This window comes from Malaclemys terrapin, chromosome 7, assembly GCF_027887155.1.
Source record: "Malaclemys terrapin pileata isolate rMalTer1 chromosome 7, rMalTer1.hap1, whole genome shotgun sequence".
Taxonomy (NCBI): domain Eukaryota; kingdom Metazoa; phylum Chordata; order Testudines; family Emydidae; genus Malaclemys; species Malaclemys terrapin.
In genome coordinates this window covers 44,364,288-44,381,168 of record NC_071511.1, presented here as the reverse complement: position 1 = coordinate 44,381,168, position 16,881 = coordinate 44,364,288, and the positions used below count along the sequence as shown (strand labels likewise).

General features: G+C 44.3%; 1 protein-coding gene across 3 annotated transcripts in view; it reads left to right on the top strand.

Annotated features, from left to right (window-relative positions):
- Window positions 1-16,881, top strand: part of STAB1 (stabilin 1) — a 115,486-nt gene that overhangs the window by 41,921 nt on the left and 56,684 nt on the right. For all 3 annotated transcript variants that reach the window (XM_054034529.1, XM_054034528.1, XM_054034530.1), the window contains 10 exons: window positions 933-995; window positions 3,604-3,705; window positions 5,357-5,443; window positions 7,281-7,392; window positions 8,121-8,301; window positions 8,630-8,723; window positions 11,150-11,308; window positions 13,502-13,597; window positions 14,079-14,174; window positions 16,715-16,762. In XM_054034529.1, coding sequence (XP_053890504.1) covers window positions 933-995; window positions 3,604-3,705; window positions 5,357-5,443; window positions 7,281-7,392; window positions 8,121-8,301; window positions 8,630-8,723; window positions 11,150-11,308; window positions 13,502-13,597; window positions 14,079-14,174; window positions 16,715-16,762 — 1,038 coding nt within the window. The remainder of the gene's footprint in view (window positions 1-932; window positions 996-3,603; window positions 3,706-5,356; window positions 5,444-7,280; window positions 7,393-8,120; window positions 8,302-8,629; window positions 8,724-11,149; window positions 11,309-13,501; window positions 13,598-14,078; window positions 14,175-16,714; window positions 16,763-16,881) is intronic.

Genomic DNA, 16,881 nt, shown 5'->3' with positions numbered 1-16,881 from the left:
TAAATCTTTTGAAATGCCCTTTGGCTTTGCAATGCCTATTGCTGGCACTTTTTCAAAGAGGCTGGCTGCTGTCCCGTTGAAGTCACTGCAGGAACACATAGAGACGCAGCAAGTGCTGATCCTACATTGAAAGACATGTATCTCCCTCCTCCCACACAGCAAACCTCTCCAGCATCCCTCATTTAGTTCCAAATTCCCTACGTTCCACACAAATGTGGTGCCCTGTCACTTCTATTGTTGAAAATTATTTACATCTGAAATGAAGACTCACTGCACTGAGGCTACAGAAAGAGTCATTTACATTGAAGGAAGGAGCTTCACAACATATTAAATTTCCTTCATGAATAGGGTTTTTTGTGCCCCTTATTCTGGGTATTTTTTCACACACTGTGTCCCACATTTGGGCCAGAGCTGGTTCATGTGTATGCTTCACAGAGCTCCACTGAAGCCAATGGACCCGTCACAGATCTGAGGTCCACTTGTGTGCATCTCAGTGCTGGATTGAGGCCCCAGTAATAGCCCAGAAGTGACATAAGAGTCCACAGTACTTCTGAGTGTCATGAGACCTAAAACATTAACTCTAAATCACAGCTTCCAGCACAGCTACAAACAATATCTACTAGCCAAAGCGCCGAGAGGTTTGTCATCTCACAGAGATGTACCTGTGTAAAAACCAGCACTTTGAGATGTGAGCAATACCCACAGAAATTATCTGGGAAACATTTTTTCTTTAAATGAAAAACTCACCTTGTTCCTGAACCTTTACTACTTAAAACTTCTTTGGTCATATTTCTTATTATGGCAAAAAAAAAGTGTCATAAGCAATATTTCTGTATTGTTCATGTATGAGCATAAAATGGGGTTATGTTTGAGTGTGTATAAATGTAAGTACTCTCATGGGAAGGACTTTTCTTCTCTTGGTTTTATAACAGGGCTCTTGTGTTGATTGTGGGGCCCTGAACACCAGCGTTTGCCCACCTCACAGCACAAAAATGGTAAATACCTTGTTTGTTTGTATTATAACAACACTATTGTGCTAGACATTGTACAGATACATAGTAAGAGTGCTGATCTCTCAAAGAGCTTACAATCTAAATAGACAAGACAGACAAAAGGCGGGAGGGGAAACTGAGGCACAGTGAGGGGAAGTGACTTGCTCAATGTCACAAAGCAAGTCAGTGACAAAGCCAGGAGTGTAACCCAGGAGTGTAATCCTTGGTCCTAGACCATGGCTTAATCCACTGGTTTATGCTGCCTCTGGTTCTGAAGTGTGCAGAACCTGATCACTGGAGTGACACCCAGGGTCCGTGGCGACCAGCCAGTAAAAAATAGTAGTCCCTACGTGTTCTGACACCACGCTGCGTCCTGGAAGCGGCCAGCATCAGGTCCAGCTCATAGGCAGGGGGGCCACGGGGCTCTGCAGGCTGCCCCTTCCCCGAGCACCGGCTCCGCATGGCCAATGAGAGCTGGGGGGGGCGATGCCTGTGGGCCTCCACCTAGGAGCCAGACTTGCTGGCCGCTTCCAGGGCACAGCGCAGTCCGCGGTGCCACGACAGGCAGGAAGCCTACCTCTGCACCCCAGCTGCGCTGCTGACCGGGAGCCGCCGGAGGTAAGCCCACGCCCCAATCCCCTGCCCCAGCCCTGAGCCTCCCCCCAAAGCTGGAGCCCCACATCCCCGGCTCCACCCCAGAGCCTACACCCCCAGCCTAGAGCCGTGACCCCTCCGACACCTCAACTCCCTGCCCCAGCCCTGAGCCTCCCCCAAACCCAGCGCCTCCTCCTGCACCCCAAACTCCTCATCCCTGGCCCCACCCCAGAGCCTGCACCCAGGCCCAAGCCGTGACCCCCTCCCACACCCCAACCCCTAGCCCAGAGCTCCTTCCCACACCCTGAACCCCTCATTCCTGGCCACACCCCACAATCCTCACCCCCACACCCCAACCCTCTGCCCTAGCCCTGAGCCTCCTCCCACACCTCAAACCCCTCATCCCCAGTTCCGTTGGATCATGGGCATCAACAATTTTCTTCAATTGGGTCACCAGAAAAAAAGTTTGAAACTCACTGCTCTAGTGGAAACATGCGCATGTTGTATCTTGGTCACTGGAAAGATGCAGCAAACCTGTTATGCGGTGGGTCATTTGTCTAGCCCAATTCTTGGTGGGTGGGACATAGCTCACTTTTGGTTCAGGCAGCCTGACTGGTACATGTTGAGTCTGCCAGGCTGAGATGAGTCCGCACGTGGCTCTGACCGGCAGAGTGGCTAGAGGTTGTCTAAAGCAGGTTGGAAGTGGTTGCTGCTTGGGTGTCGCTGATGGGGTTCCTGCCAGGTGAGGTCAGCTCTTGTTTTGTTGTTGAAGGTGGAGTTCGGTCCCATCAGATCTGCTGTTGATTCCAATGTGTTGAGTCACAAATTTATTCTGACTTCTACCTAGTTGCAGCTATGTGAACTGTTTTGCTCCTAGTAGAGGGACAAATCCTGCAGTCCTTACTCAGTCCAACTCCCACTAGAGTTAATTTTGCATGAGTTAAGGGTGTAAGGCCAATCTCAGACTGGGCACTCTAAGAAAACAAGAAAAATATAGGGCGAGATATTCTAAAGACCTTATTTCATTTAAAAAATAACTTGGAGACTTAATTATTTGCACAGCTCTTGTCCTGATTTTTCAGGGTGCTGGCCATACTGAAAAGTTGAAAAACATATTTGTTTTGCGTCGAACAGAACATTTTTTTCAACCTGAAACTAAACATTTCTGTTTCGATTTTGAACTGTTAAAACTTTTTTAGAAATAAAATTGAAGAAAATGTTACTCACAGTCTCCAGCAGCTATAGTCTTACTCCTGCTGTGAGACAGCAGCATCTTGTTTCCCAGCTATGGACAAAGACCATCAGAAATGGTCATGCTGCTGTGGGCAGGTTTTGCTCCCAGGATACAAAGTGCTTGGCTAAGATTTGCAAAACTAGTGAGTGATTTTCGGTGGCTCAATATTTAGGTGCCCACATTCTGAGACCTTAAAGGGGTCTGATTTTCAGAAAAGCCCCTTTTAGGTATCTCAACTTGGACATCTAAAAATGGAGCCACCCAAACTCACTAGTCACTTCTGAAAACTTTGGCCCTGAGTTTGCACTCTAATGGTAACTGGTGAAGTTAGAGGCATTGTGGGCTAAGTTCATCCCCAGAACAACTCCTCTGAAGTCAGTAGAGTTACCCCAGTGATTATTTCCACCTCTCATCTCTTTCTCTTTATGGGAGTGATAGCAAGTTAACTTGCTCCCATCATGTGCATTGTTGGCTTATTAACCAAACAATATAGAGACTTGTTTGTGACCCAATTTTTAAGTAACTGCATTGTTCTGACTTAGCACGAGCTGTGTGATCAGAACAGATGGCCATCATTAGGGTCTGATTTATGGACTCTTGTGAGGCAGAGGAAGCAGTTGTATGCCTTCCAGTACAATAGGGTCTCCATAATGATATCTAGTTCACCTTGACACTCTCATGAACTTCCTCAGCTCAGTGATAGACAGTTACCCTTTGCAGCAAGGGGCAGGGGAAAAAGCATGAAAATAGCTGTTGTGCTGATGACTTGTTTCATTTCTGAAGGCTCAGGAGATCTATCCAAGTGAATGTGTCTACATCCATGATCCATTAGGCTTGAACGTCCTGAAGAAGGGCTGTGCCAGGTACTGCAATCAAACCATTTTGGTAAGTGTGATGTACAGTATGCAAGAGCACATTCTAATTCAAGGGAGCTTAACTTGGCTTCTCCTGGCTTAGCTAGAGGAGAGTATTTTGCCTTGAACCGGGTGGTTGCCAATTGGAGTACAAGTGGCAGGGGGGAGGAAGTGCTCCCACACTAAGGGTATGTTTACCCTGCAGTTGGTAGTTGTGATTGCAGCATGTGTAGATGTACCGGCGCTAGCTTTGAGCTAATCTAACTTAAGTAACAATAGCCGTGAAGCATGGGTGGTGGCACAGCTAGCTCCACCCACCCAGACTCCTGGGAATGTACTCAGGTTGGTGGCTACCTCCCATGCTACCGTGGCTTCATTGCTTTTGTCACTGGCTCGTCCATGTCAAAGCTAGCTCAGATATGTCTAAACAAGCTTCCCTCACATCTCCCAACTGCAGGATAGACACACTTCATGCCAGGGGTATGATTCCCAGCTCAAGGAGACAAACCCGCACTAGCACTGATCCAGTTAACATGCTAAAAATTGTGTGTAGCCGCAGCAGCACCAGCAGTGGGAAGGGCTAGCTGCCCCCAATGCACACCCAGCTGAAGCCATAGATACATACTCAGGGCAGCTAGCTTCTACTGCTCATGCTGCTGTGGGTATGCTATTTTTAGCATGCCAACTCAATCAGACCTAGTGCGAGTATGTCTCCTTGAGCTGAGAATCACCCCCTCCCCTGCTCAAAGTGTATCTATATCCTGCGTCCTGTTACTGGACTGGGGGTGGACTGCACTAACTGGGGAAGTTCCCGCCTAGGGGTAAATATTTAGCAAAACACGTGAGGATTGATCTACATGACTCCCCGGTTAAGTGCTGATTGAAGCTGCGTGGCTAAATCTACACGAGCCACCTTGAATGTGACAGGCTGAGGTGGAGGAAACACCATAACAGAGAGCATGGTGTTTATGACAGCTCCTCTTCTATCACAGAGCCCCACGCATGTCTCAAAGGAAACAGAGTGCAATTAGAGAGTGCACATTAAGTTTGCAGAGTGATCGTATCCTGTTGTTGAAACCCTATCAGGTGTTTTGGGAAACAGCCTCGTCCTGGCTAGAGATGTCATGCTGCTTGCAAGTGATCAGTCATCAGGGAGCCAAGTGTACACACTGACGTGCGACCTTGTGAAATGTTTGCCTTCCATTTGTTGTGTTTCTGTTAGCAAACCACATCAGCTCTCTGGAGCAACCCAGCAGGAGCATTTACCTTCCTAAATGATTCAGTTTTTGGCAGGGATGGACAAAGGGCAGACATGGCCCAGAACAATCAAAAACACAGGGCCTCAAAATCCAGCTCATGGGCAGGAGGAGAGGGAATTAGGTTTTGCTAGGGGAAAAAACCTGGTTGAGTGTGGTAAGAGGGTATTGCTGGGGGTGGGGGAAATCGAGGTGTGGGGGATATTGGAGGCATAGTTCAGAATCCAGGTCAAATAGTCCTTTTGATTAATCCACCGCCACTGGTCGAGCTGAATTTAATACTTGCAAATGGAGAATGGCAGACTTGTAGTCTGAGCACTGAGAGGAACAAGAGAAAAAGATCTGAGTTCAGACCAAATACGTGTTGTATGGTGTTTAATACACTAAGCTTCTCCACATGGTGTACCAATGTTATGTCTTTTTCAGAAACCTGGGTGCTGCAAAGGATTCTTTGGTCCTGACTGCACGCCATGCCCTGGTGGATTCTCCAATCCATGCTACGGCAGAGGGAATGTAAGTGCACTATGTTGGACCCATGGTTGGACTATACTAGCCTTTTCAAACTCCTAGTGGGAAGCTGGGGAGTTTGGTCATGTGCATCCAATTGGCAGTGTTTACCAGGAATTCACATTCTTTGCACCAAACATGGAAATTATCAGTGTCTTGTGCTCAACTTTGCAAAGGCCAAAGAAACAGAATGCACAAAGCTTGGGTATAGACAAAGGATGGGAAGGACATAATCTTAATTCTATTACTCTTGCTCTCCATCTTAAAGGGTGGATACATCTTGTCTTTGCTTCTTTCTTTCTCTGCCTCTTTCTCTCCTGACAAGAGGCATATTTACAGTCTAGAGAAAGTAAGAACAGTGTCTGTGCTGTACATAGCTATTGATTTCTGTATACTACACCTTTAAATGTGAGAGGTCTGCCTGTCTGGCCAGGGAGCAAGCTTGTGAGAAAATTAAAGACAGACAATCTTACAGATGGAGAGCGAGGCATTTCTTTCTGTCTCCTGGAGATAGATAACAAAATCATAGCTACGCACACCACAATGTCTTGTACTGAGATTAATGCCTCTTCTAGGATTTATACCATTGTAACTCAGAGCAAAATGTATCCAATATAGGGTGGCCAGACGTCCCGATAAAATCCGGACCGTCCCGATATTGAGGCGTTTGTCCTGCCTCCCGACCAATGTTTGGGACACAATCTGTCCCGATATTTTGCGGACTCCCCTTCCCCCCCCGCCCATGTGTTCCAATATTTTCTTCCTCTCATCTGGTCATCCTAGTCCAATAACTCGTACCATAATTAACTCACATTACATGCATATATGACTGTATACAAGTTGTTAATGCCCTGCGCAGAAGTGAAGTACTACATGTTGTATTTGCAAGGCAAGTTATGGCTGCTGTTGGAACTAAACGTAACATTTCCAGGCTGTTGTGCTTTCAAATCTCACTATACTGTTTCATTCATTGAGCGTTTTTTTTCACAATAACAGTGTAAATCAGGGTGCATAACAGATATCACAGCGTGACATACAATAGGCAGGGATAACTTTTCTCTCTTGTGGAAGAAGACTCGATCAAGGCTATGGATTAATATATATTCAGGACTGATCCTTCTAAACAAAATAACCCTCAGAGCCAAACCCCATGGGAAGAACAATGTGTGCTCATCTGCTGCAATTCCAAATGGTATTTGTCAGTGTGTAACTCTGGGGCTCAAATACAAAATATTACAAGGCATTTGGTTTGGCACTAGCTCTGTTGGAACTGACTACTATGCAGTCTTTTCTATTACCACTACCAACATTTTTTGTTTTTATTCTGAATGTACGGGAAATAACTCACGTCATCACTACACACTCATCTTATTCCCAATGGACACAGGTCACCCGGTTTACGTAAAGTAGAAGCAGACTTGAAACTTCATCCAAAACTTGAGCTGAATCTTTTCTGCTATTTGAAAAAAATTGGTCTGTTTTTCTCTTCCACTTTGCATGTGCTTCCTGCTGCAGCTGGGACCAAAAGCAGAAGCTCCAAAAAAAAATCGTGTGTGTTCACATGACAGTTCCAGCCCAGTTTTGCAGACCCAAGAGGTCTGAATAAACATCTGAACTTTCAGCTGCTATCTCAGTTTAACTACAATTTTAATGTTCAGCTTCTTTGCTTCTGGTCACCAGGACCATGTTAGCCTGTGTGGTTTTTTCTTGCTCCTAAAATGGTTTACAATCCTCCATGCTTTTCTGGAACCTGCGAGGTTTCCCTTACTAGACATTAATGTCTCTGTCAGGTATATTTTCCCTCCACCTTGTTCATGTCAGTTTTCTTTTTCTTTCCTTCCAGTGTAGTGACGGGCTGCAAGGGAATGGCAACTGTCTCTGCTTTGAGGGTTTCAAAGGAATAGCCTGCCACATCTGCTCAAACCCAAACAAGCACGGGGAGAACTGTGATGAAGGTCTGTAATTCCTCAAGAAAGTAACCCTGATGGGTAATAGGAAATGCAAGGCAGTAAACTGAGCAAAGTGGGCGGGGGAATGTAGGCATGGACCCTTTCCTAACAGGGAGCTCTATGGACGAGTTTCACAAGGTAGGCCCTTCATTTGGGTCATTTCATGCTGGAGTAGACAAAGCACAAATCAATGTCTGGTAGATGGAGATGGGCTCAACTGAAAAATTCAGATCCAGATTTTGGAATCCCCCCAGCAGTGTTTGAAGGTGTTTGGATCCATCTCAGTCAGGGGGGAATGACCCAATAAATCTTTCCCATCTCTAAGTGCTCTGAGGGCCTGGAGTCCAATGACTGAAGATAAAATGCTGTCATCCTTGCTTACCAGCCCCAGATAGGGTGTAACTCTGATGGCTTTGAATGTCCATTTCCGTTAGCTCCCCCACTCATAATGATAAGAACATCTTGCCACATCCTTGGTTGATGTAAATTAGTGTGACTGCATTGAAATCAATGGAGCTACATTGACTTATGCCAGATGAGGATGGGCTCAATTAGGCATATTTTCAGGAAAAGCAGAAATATCTCCCAGGTGACTTCTAAGAATTGAGAACTAATCTGACAGTCATTTGGTTTGAGAAGAGATTGCAAGAGAAATTTGAAAATTTAAAAGGTGCTCTCTCTGCAGGAGTTTGCCAACTGACCAGGCAACTGATTCTTCTCCATGCGTTTGACAGATTGCGGTTGCATCCATGGAATTTGTGATAACAGGCCGGGCAGCAGAGGAAAGTGCCAGTCCCGTTCATGTAAGGATGGCTATACAGGGGAATTCTGTGACAGGACTTCTCAGAACTGTGGCCCGACTGCATCTCAGTATTGTCACCGGAACGCAGTCTGCAGTCTCAACAACACAGCAAGGTTATTATGTACATAATAGGGGGCGGGTACACTGGGGCAAGGGCTGTGTCGCTGTGCGTGTTTGTACAGCAGCTTGCACAGTGGGGCTCCAGTAATATAAATAGATGTAGCCAGCTCTGTGCATTGGTGAGTATGTGGTTGCGTATGCCATGTAGACATCTACGCCACAGGAAATCACAGCATCAAAGAATGTCCTCACCGTGTTAAAGATGTGCAATCCTCTCCATACTCGTTGCTGAATTTTAATGGGGCAGTGCTAGCAGACACCCTCTGCCTCACTGCCGTTCTGTGCTTGGGAATTCACGTCTTTTTGTGCTTGGTTTTTAAGGTGCATCTGTACTGATGGCTATGAAGGGGATGGGTTTTCCTGCCTGCCCATTGATCTTTGTAGGAAGCCAGAACGAGGAGGCTGTTCAGAAAATGTGAGTGGATAACACGGAAGAAACATTAGCTACTGGCAAGAGCGGGGCTCCAGGATTCAGGAGATCTGTTCCCAGATCTGCCACTGACTTGTGTGGCCTAAGACACATTATTTGACCTGCTTATGCCTCAGTTTCCCCTTCTGTAAGATGGTGGTGATGTGAGGCATAATGAATTAATGTTTGTAAAGCACATTGATGCCTATGGATGGACAGTGCTACAGTAGAGCAAAGCATACTCATGTTTTTTAAACTTCAGTGTGGGGAATGCATCTAGGTCATATAAAGGGAAAGCAGATGGGAGTGGGGAAAATGAAGGATGGGTCTCTTTAAGAAGGGCCAGCTGTCTCAGATCTTTGATTTGTTACCTATGAGCTCTTTTGCCTATGTCAAGCTGGAATGTCCTGGAGAGATCTTCCTCTCCCTTATGGAAAATTTAATTCAGTAGTGACTAATGTCCCTCTTATAGAATTCTATAGGATGGCTCAGAACACTATAGAAAGGGTCTCATTCTCTATGAAATCCTATGTAATTTTAGAGTAATTGTCTATAGAACCCTTTTGGTTTCATCCCTATTAGTACAAATCTATAGGATTTCTCCATGGAAGCGTTTCTGTCCTCCTCCCCCCTCGACTTTGGAACAATTAGAGACAGGTCCCAGAGAATCCATCCCGGGTTTTATGCAAGACCAGTGTATGGAGACAATAAAAACAGACCAGCCCACCCCCTAAATCTGAGTCTTTTGGAGAGGTTGAAAAGTCTGCATTCCACAGATCTAAAAGAAGCCAGAAGTGGAAAAGCCATAACATCATGAGGGAGTTCCTCCTGCACCATTTGCAGCTTAGCTGGCAATGGGAAGTGCATGAAATCTAACAAGAGCACCTGTTCTCATAAGATTCGCAACCCAATTTTGTGAAACTAAAGATCTGGATGGTTTGAGCAAGAATCTGTTTAATTGTTCATTCAAAGGTGTTCAGATACTGCAGTGATGGGGACTATCTAAATATCTAGATAGAAACCCACACTTAGAGTGACCAGATAGCAAGTGTGAAAAATCGGGACAGGGGGTGGGGGATAATAGGAGTCTATATAGGAAAAAGCCCCAAATATCAGGACTGTCCCTATAAAATCGGGACATCTGGTCACCCTACCCACACTTTCTGAGATTTGTCCCTGGTTACACTTTAGGGTGGTGAAGTGTAGGAGTATCAGGGGGTAGACGTGTTAGTCTGTATCTACAAAAACAACAAGGAGTCTGGTGGCACCTTAAAGACTAACAGATTTATTTGGGCATAAGCTTTCGTGAGTAAAAACCTCACTTCTTCGGATGCATAGAGTGAAAGTTACAGATGCATAATGGATTTTTTACTTTCAGTCCATTTGGTATGATGTCCATCTGTTTGCATTTGTAGGGGAAGATGATGTCTGTCTGTATCTGTGCAAGTTTTTTGTTGAGGTTGATGGATTTCCACTCCATACGGCTAAATTTAGTGCCTTGCATAGTGTCAAATATCAGGGGGTAGCCGTGTTAGTCTGTATCTACAAAAACAACAAGGAGTCTGGTGGCACCTGTAACTTTCACTCTATGCATCCGAAGAAGTGAGGTTTTTACTCACGAAAGCTTATGCCCAAATAAATCTGTTAGTCTTTGAAGTGTAGGAGTGAAACTGTGGAGAGTTACGATAGGAATTGCAATGGATAAAGAGTTTTTTTCCGAAACTGTACAAAGTCTTTCTGCCTCTCTTCCAGGTGGTTTTTAATCAGTATTATTTTGGAAACCAAATTTATTGTACCCTGTTTTGGGAGCTAGTCAGCTGCTATTGTCCTTGGGTAATTGGGTGGTACCAGAGCAGATGGGAGAGGTATTCCAAGACCCATTCACCTATTACAGGGACTGTTTATTATTTTTTTTGTAATTTGCTGATGAATAGCACTATATAACAGCCGGATATTATGATGATGCTGTTACACATCTGCAGCTGTAGGTGTAATGCTGCCCTGGGGCTGGGTCATTGGCAGTGGGTTTGAACTTGGGTCCTCTGGATCTTAAATATGTGACCGCTACTGCTTGAGCCAGGGCTTTAGCAGACTCCTCAACCTCTGTCTGTGGCTCAGCCACCACTAGACAGGGAGAGAGCACCACACAGACTGTACTCAGCGCTTTGCAGCAACAGCAGGGATAAAATTCTCATCCTCCTCCAAAACCCGTCTCCTACTGCTTGAGCTCAAGGTGAATCTCTGTTAGCAGTGTAGGGCTTATGACACACAACTGAGCAGCTCTAATTCTACCCAATTGGGGGATTCTGTTAAACATGTGTATTAGCCAGTTCATTATATTACTTCCTGGGAAGGATTCCCATCCTCAATGTTTTTTTTTTTTTTTTTTTTTTTCATTTAAGTGTAATTTGCCTTTCTCCCCTCCCCCACAGGCCATATGTACCAGTACAGGCCCTGGTACTGCTACCTGTCAGTGTAACAAGGGCTGGACTGGGGATGGAAAAGCCTGTGTTGCTATAGATAACTGTGTGCTGGAGACAAGAGGGGGCTGCCACATGAATGCAGACTGCAGCTTTGTTGGACCTGGACAGGTATGTTCAGCACTAACTGGTCCCTCGCTGAGATTTATGGACACTTGCTATGTACACCACACTGTAGCAGTCTGAAATTCCTAGGAGCAGCAATTCTTGTTGCTCCAGGAACGTCAGCAGCAAGGCCTATTCGACTGGTGTGTCTGAAAGAAATTGGCTTCCATTAAATCAGCAAAATTTAGTCCTTATACAGTATGATTCAGTGAAATACTAGTAACCAATAAAAACCTGAGAATTCTTTGAATAGCAAGGACTACGTTTAATAACTATTTTTTTATTTAACGCGCTCCCCACAGACACCTCTCTAGCAATCCTTCCCCATACACAGCATTGCACAACTAGTCAAGGGCATCATGGGGGTAGCTCATTCTCTTGAAGCATCAGGTGTAGGCCACTGCCAGAAGCACAGCTTCATGGGCTGTTGGTCTTTTCTGCCACAGGGAGTTCTGGGTTCCCGTGTTCTGTAATTTCTGGTTTCAGACAACTGATATGTGGAGGTAGGTTTGGGGAGTGTTAAAATATAAAATAAATACATCAAATAGCCACAGCAGTTAAAGCGGCCATCCATTTGGGCAATTTCCTGTCTCTCTAGCCATCTTCAAGGTAAGAAGGCCCATAGTTTGGCCTGTATTTTTCTCTCATCTGTTTGAAAAATCCATGGTAGGCTTTTAATTTCTTTTTAATTAAAACAAGAGTTAGTAAATCAGCATTCCTGAGTCTGACAGGATCCCCGGGGTCCAATCTCGAACAGTGGGACCGCGGTGCCCCCTTAACTTTCCAGCCTGGGCTGTCTCTCACGATGCTATGCTAGTGACAAGCAGCAAACCCCTCTAGATGCTGTGATCACTCAGCCACCAGCATACAGAGACACATCCAGCTAAATTGCATGAATGCTCTCTAAGCCACTCATGAACTATACATAAGGAAACACAGCAAATCTCCCAAGCCCCCAGCCTTCCACCCCAGACATATACCATCATTTACACTGCTCAAGATCTTATCTTGAACAATGCAAGCTCATTAATTAGTTCACCATTTCGTCAAAGGATGGGGGATATGTACCAGTCTTTGTATTCTGAGCAGTTTCCCCAAGCACTTTAGACAAACTCACTGGTAAAACTAAAACATTAAAATAATAATACAGAAAGATAGTTTTTAAGTGATTATTAGTGGTAGACATACAGGACAAAGGTGGTTACCTAAGAAATAAAAGTAAAATCATAGTCTAAATTCTAAGTTTTATCAGACTAAGCAAGAGTTGAATCTAACAGCTTTTCTCACTGCACTGGATGTTGCAGATAAGTTACAGTTCTTAATACACAGGCTAAATTTCCTTTTCAGCCTGGGACCAGTCTCCTCAGTTCAAAATCTTTGTTTTCCCAGTGTTCTTGTTGCCTTCAGTGTAGGTGGGGGAGGAGAGAGATGGTCTCATGATGCCATGGTCCCTTATTTTCTACTCTCAATTCATGTCCCAAGAAAGATTCTGGTCCAGACATATCCTGGTAGGCCTTGCTGAGTTAGAGTTGAGCAATCCCCTATTGTGTGGTGCTTGTGCAACTGTCTCTCACAGAATTGTAAATCTCCTGTTTGCAATTCCCCTGCTGGTCAATGGCTCTTAATGGTCGCTTAACGTATGTTTGGGTGTGCGTCACCATCTTTGTCACTGGAGAGCTAGCGGTGGGCATCTCCCAAACTCGCAACATATTTCAATAACAACCATACAGCAAAATTTCATAACTTTGTGTAAAATGATGATACACACATTTTGACAGAACAGTGAATTTCAGCAGATCGTGACCTTTCATATGATACCTTGCAAGGCATGCTTTGTATGAAATGCCACCACCATATACCAATGATGAATATGGGGATTACAGGGTGATACTTTGAAGTACAGTGTGTCACACTGAGAGACCCGACAATAACAAGCTAGTGCATGCTGGATTGCTTTATATTCATGAGCAACCCTACAATAACAAACCAGCGTGTGCACCGTAACAGAGGGAAACCCCTAGTAAGGAAATATTTCCGTTTTGGACTTTCCAGGGACTGTTAACAACTCTGAGATGAAAATCGTTTTAAAAATCAACTTAAAAGTAGATCTTGACCCAGACTCATTGAAAGAGGGACGGCATTAGTTGTGCAGTCGGGATAGGTCCGTAGTGAAGCTCCTCCCTCTCTCTTCTACTTCAGAGCAAGTGTATGTGCAAGAGTGGCTATGCTGGTGATGGCTATAACTGTGACCCCATTAATCCTTGCAAGCTGGACAATGGTGGTTGCCATGATTTGGTGAGTAGCTGGAGAATTCTCCAAAATCCTTCTTGGGAAAGAATGTTGGGCCAGATCCTCGGAGGATGTATTTTGGTGTAACGCTACTGACTGCAATGGAGCTATGTTGATATACACCCACTGATAATCTGGCCCAATATGTCTTCCTTTGTTGTGCAATAATCACATCTTCCTGTGACAAAGCATAAAGGCTTTGTGGTCATTAGTTTATCTTGTTTGTTCACACTCCCATGTTTCACAAGGCTGTGCTAGAAGGTGTGTGTGGGGGGGTGGTGGTGGTGGTTTCTTAGGTGTACAGTAAAAATACTCTATTTCAGCATAAGGGACCATGAGAGGAAGGATGGCATTGTAGTTAAGGCCCTATCTTGCGATTTGGGAGACTGGAGATCAGTTCCCACATTTGCCACAGGGTTCCTGAGTGGCTAACACTGAGCAATACTGTTTTATTACACAGTAATCCTTCGTTTGCTTGTCCTCACAGGCTGTGTGCGAGCCTCTTGGAGGAGGGGAGCGGTCCTGTGCTTGCGCTCCGGGTTACATGGGAGATGGACTTGTATGTTATGGAGATGTATTAAAGGTAGGGAGAAAATGAACATTATTCTCTTTTAATTAAAAGAAAAAAGGTTGGTGTTTTTTTGCAGTAGCTGAACCAGCTCATGCTAAAATCTGCAGGTGACAACAGCTGCTGCTTTGAATCATAGGACTGGAAGGGACCTCGAGAGGTGTAACGATGCTGCCTGTGGTAGGATACAACTGAGAGTATCACTACAGGACAAATTGTTTAGAGCAGGGCAGTTACAGCCCAAAGCTGGGTGTCCTTTATTATTAAGGCACACCAAACAGGCCAACCAGAGAGGACTTTGGTTTTACCCCACTGGCTAACCATAAGTCACACAAGCAATTTCCTTAGACACTCCAGTTTCCCAGTATCACCACCAGCACCGCCCCTTATGGGGATGACTGGGTATGAAAACCAATACCCCAGTAAAAGAAAAAAGGTTCTCCTGATCCCAAAGGACCAAACCCCAGACCCAGATCAAATGATAACTTAGATCTTACCCAAAATACACGCTTATAGCCCAATTCTTATTAACCAAACTAAAATTTATTAAAAAAAAGAAAAGAGAGAGAGTTGGTTGAAAGATCAATATACATACAGACTTGAGTTCAATATCTGGAGGTCCAGATACATAGCAGAGAGAGTGAGTTTGTAGTTGCCAAAAGTTCTTCTAGAAATAGTCCATAGGTTATAGTCCAATGTCCATATTCAGGGTGACCCCAGAAAGTGACTGGAGATCTCAATTCTTATGGCTTAGGGTTTCCCCTTCTTGAAACCCAAAGCAGGTCTGAGATGAAGAAGGATCGTGTCTAGGGTTTCAGCTTGTTGGCCTGAGAAAACAATAGGCTTAACTTTCCATCTCCCAAACATCATGGCAATTAGCATGGGGTAATTTATTCATTAAACAGTTCAGATATAGGTTACCACAACCTTCAAAGAGACATATACACAATAATACTATTTCACTCAAGTGTCTTCCTAAATGTCACTACTCCTTTTTTGATCGTTGAATCAGAGCTATAGTAATAGACAAGACTTGTTTGCTTACATTACAAGACCTGAGCAAACAGCTCCCCTTCTATCTCTAACAATGCAGGCTTGCATTTCAAAGCTCTATTCGTTTACATATCTTCCTAACAAGTCTTTAAAGTTTGGCCATGGGTCATGTCAGTCTGAGTTAATTAACTCTTTCTGGCCCTGTGTCACCTTTCAATGAGACATTATATTATACTCCTAACGTCACAAGAGGTCATCTAGTCCAGTCCCCCGCACTCCTGGCAGGACAAAGTATTATCTAGACCATTCCTGACAGGTGTTTGTCTAATTTGCTCTTAAAAATCTCCAATGATGGAGATTCCACAACCTCCCTAGGCAATTTATGTATGTACCAATGATACATGTTGATTCTGGACTTGAATATCAGAGGTTAAATATACATAATTTTACTAACAGTTGCTACTTCTTGAAGTATATATAAAGTACTTCATTCAAAAACAAAATAATTAAAACTTTGTCAGTGTATGCCTCAGTAACGCTATCAATCCTCTGCCAATTTTCCATCCTAACTGATATGTTGAACTGTCCAGTTTGAAACTTCAGCATCACCTTGAAAAAAATCGATACGTCTCTTTGTGTTGTGTCCCATGAATTAGAGGAAAGGGAAGGGGGGAATAGTTTGATCCCGCTGTATTGTTGTTGTTCAAGATGTAGTGACAGTTCTCTTGATTTACTGAAGAGTATTGCTGTAGGATACCAACTAGCACACCACCCTCTGCTTTTCCATCAAAATAGTTACGGTTCCCAGGAACCCATGTTGGGCTGGGTTCCCCATACACTTACATACAAAGTGAAAAGTCAGACAGCAACTAAAAAGGGGACAAATCTACACAGAGAACATACTTTCCCTCTCTCCTGCAAGTGGGGACTGAGAATTCATGGTCTCACAGGGTCCCTACCCATGCTTTCTCCCTCTAGAGTACCTAATCTGACTCTTCTTACCATAGTCTGCCTGGCAATCTGATGTATTTCCCTCTCTCCCTGGATAGGACATTAGTATGTAGGCCCAAGTTATAATGTAAGCTATCAACAACAATTTCTGACTTGTGTCCTAGGTGTATGATGTTGCAGAGCTCATATGCATCCTTCATTAATTAGAGAGGAGCCTGAGATCTGACTTGAACGTTGGGGAAGTTCTGATTCGGCTCTGGTTCTGAACTCTGTGCCCCATATGAGTAGTTAGAAAAGGCAAAGGTTGTAAAGGAATTAATTACCTTAAGCTTGAAATTAGATATAATTGGCAGAGTAGTGCAAGTTTAAAAAAAAATCAAGAGTTTAGATCTAGCTCTCTGACTTTGGAACACACCTTTGTGAGTGACACATGGCTTCTGAAAGTTCTGTGTAGGCAGGCGGTAAGCACTTGACTCAGCCGAGTTTGCTGTGTTTGAAGCAGACTTGAAATAACAAGGATCACAGGACCCCACCCTTCCCTCCCCCTGCTTCATCCCTCCCTACAAACTCTGTACTTGTACTAATCTTTGTGTTGCTTTCTCTGTTGGAAGGAGCTGGCCAGGAATTCCCATTTTGCAGGCTTCTATGAGTGGATTAAGGTAAAAAATGCTGCCTGAAACAATTACAAGTGTTTTTGTAAAATATAAATTGTAAAAGAAAAAAACAAAGCAAAGATCAAAGATGCTGTTTTTAAATCTGCTGTTAAGAGGCAATTTTC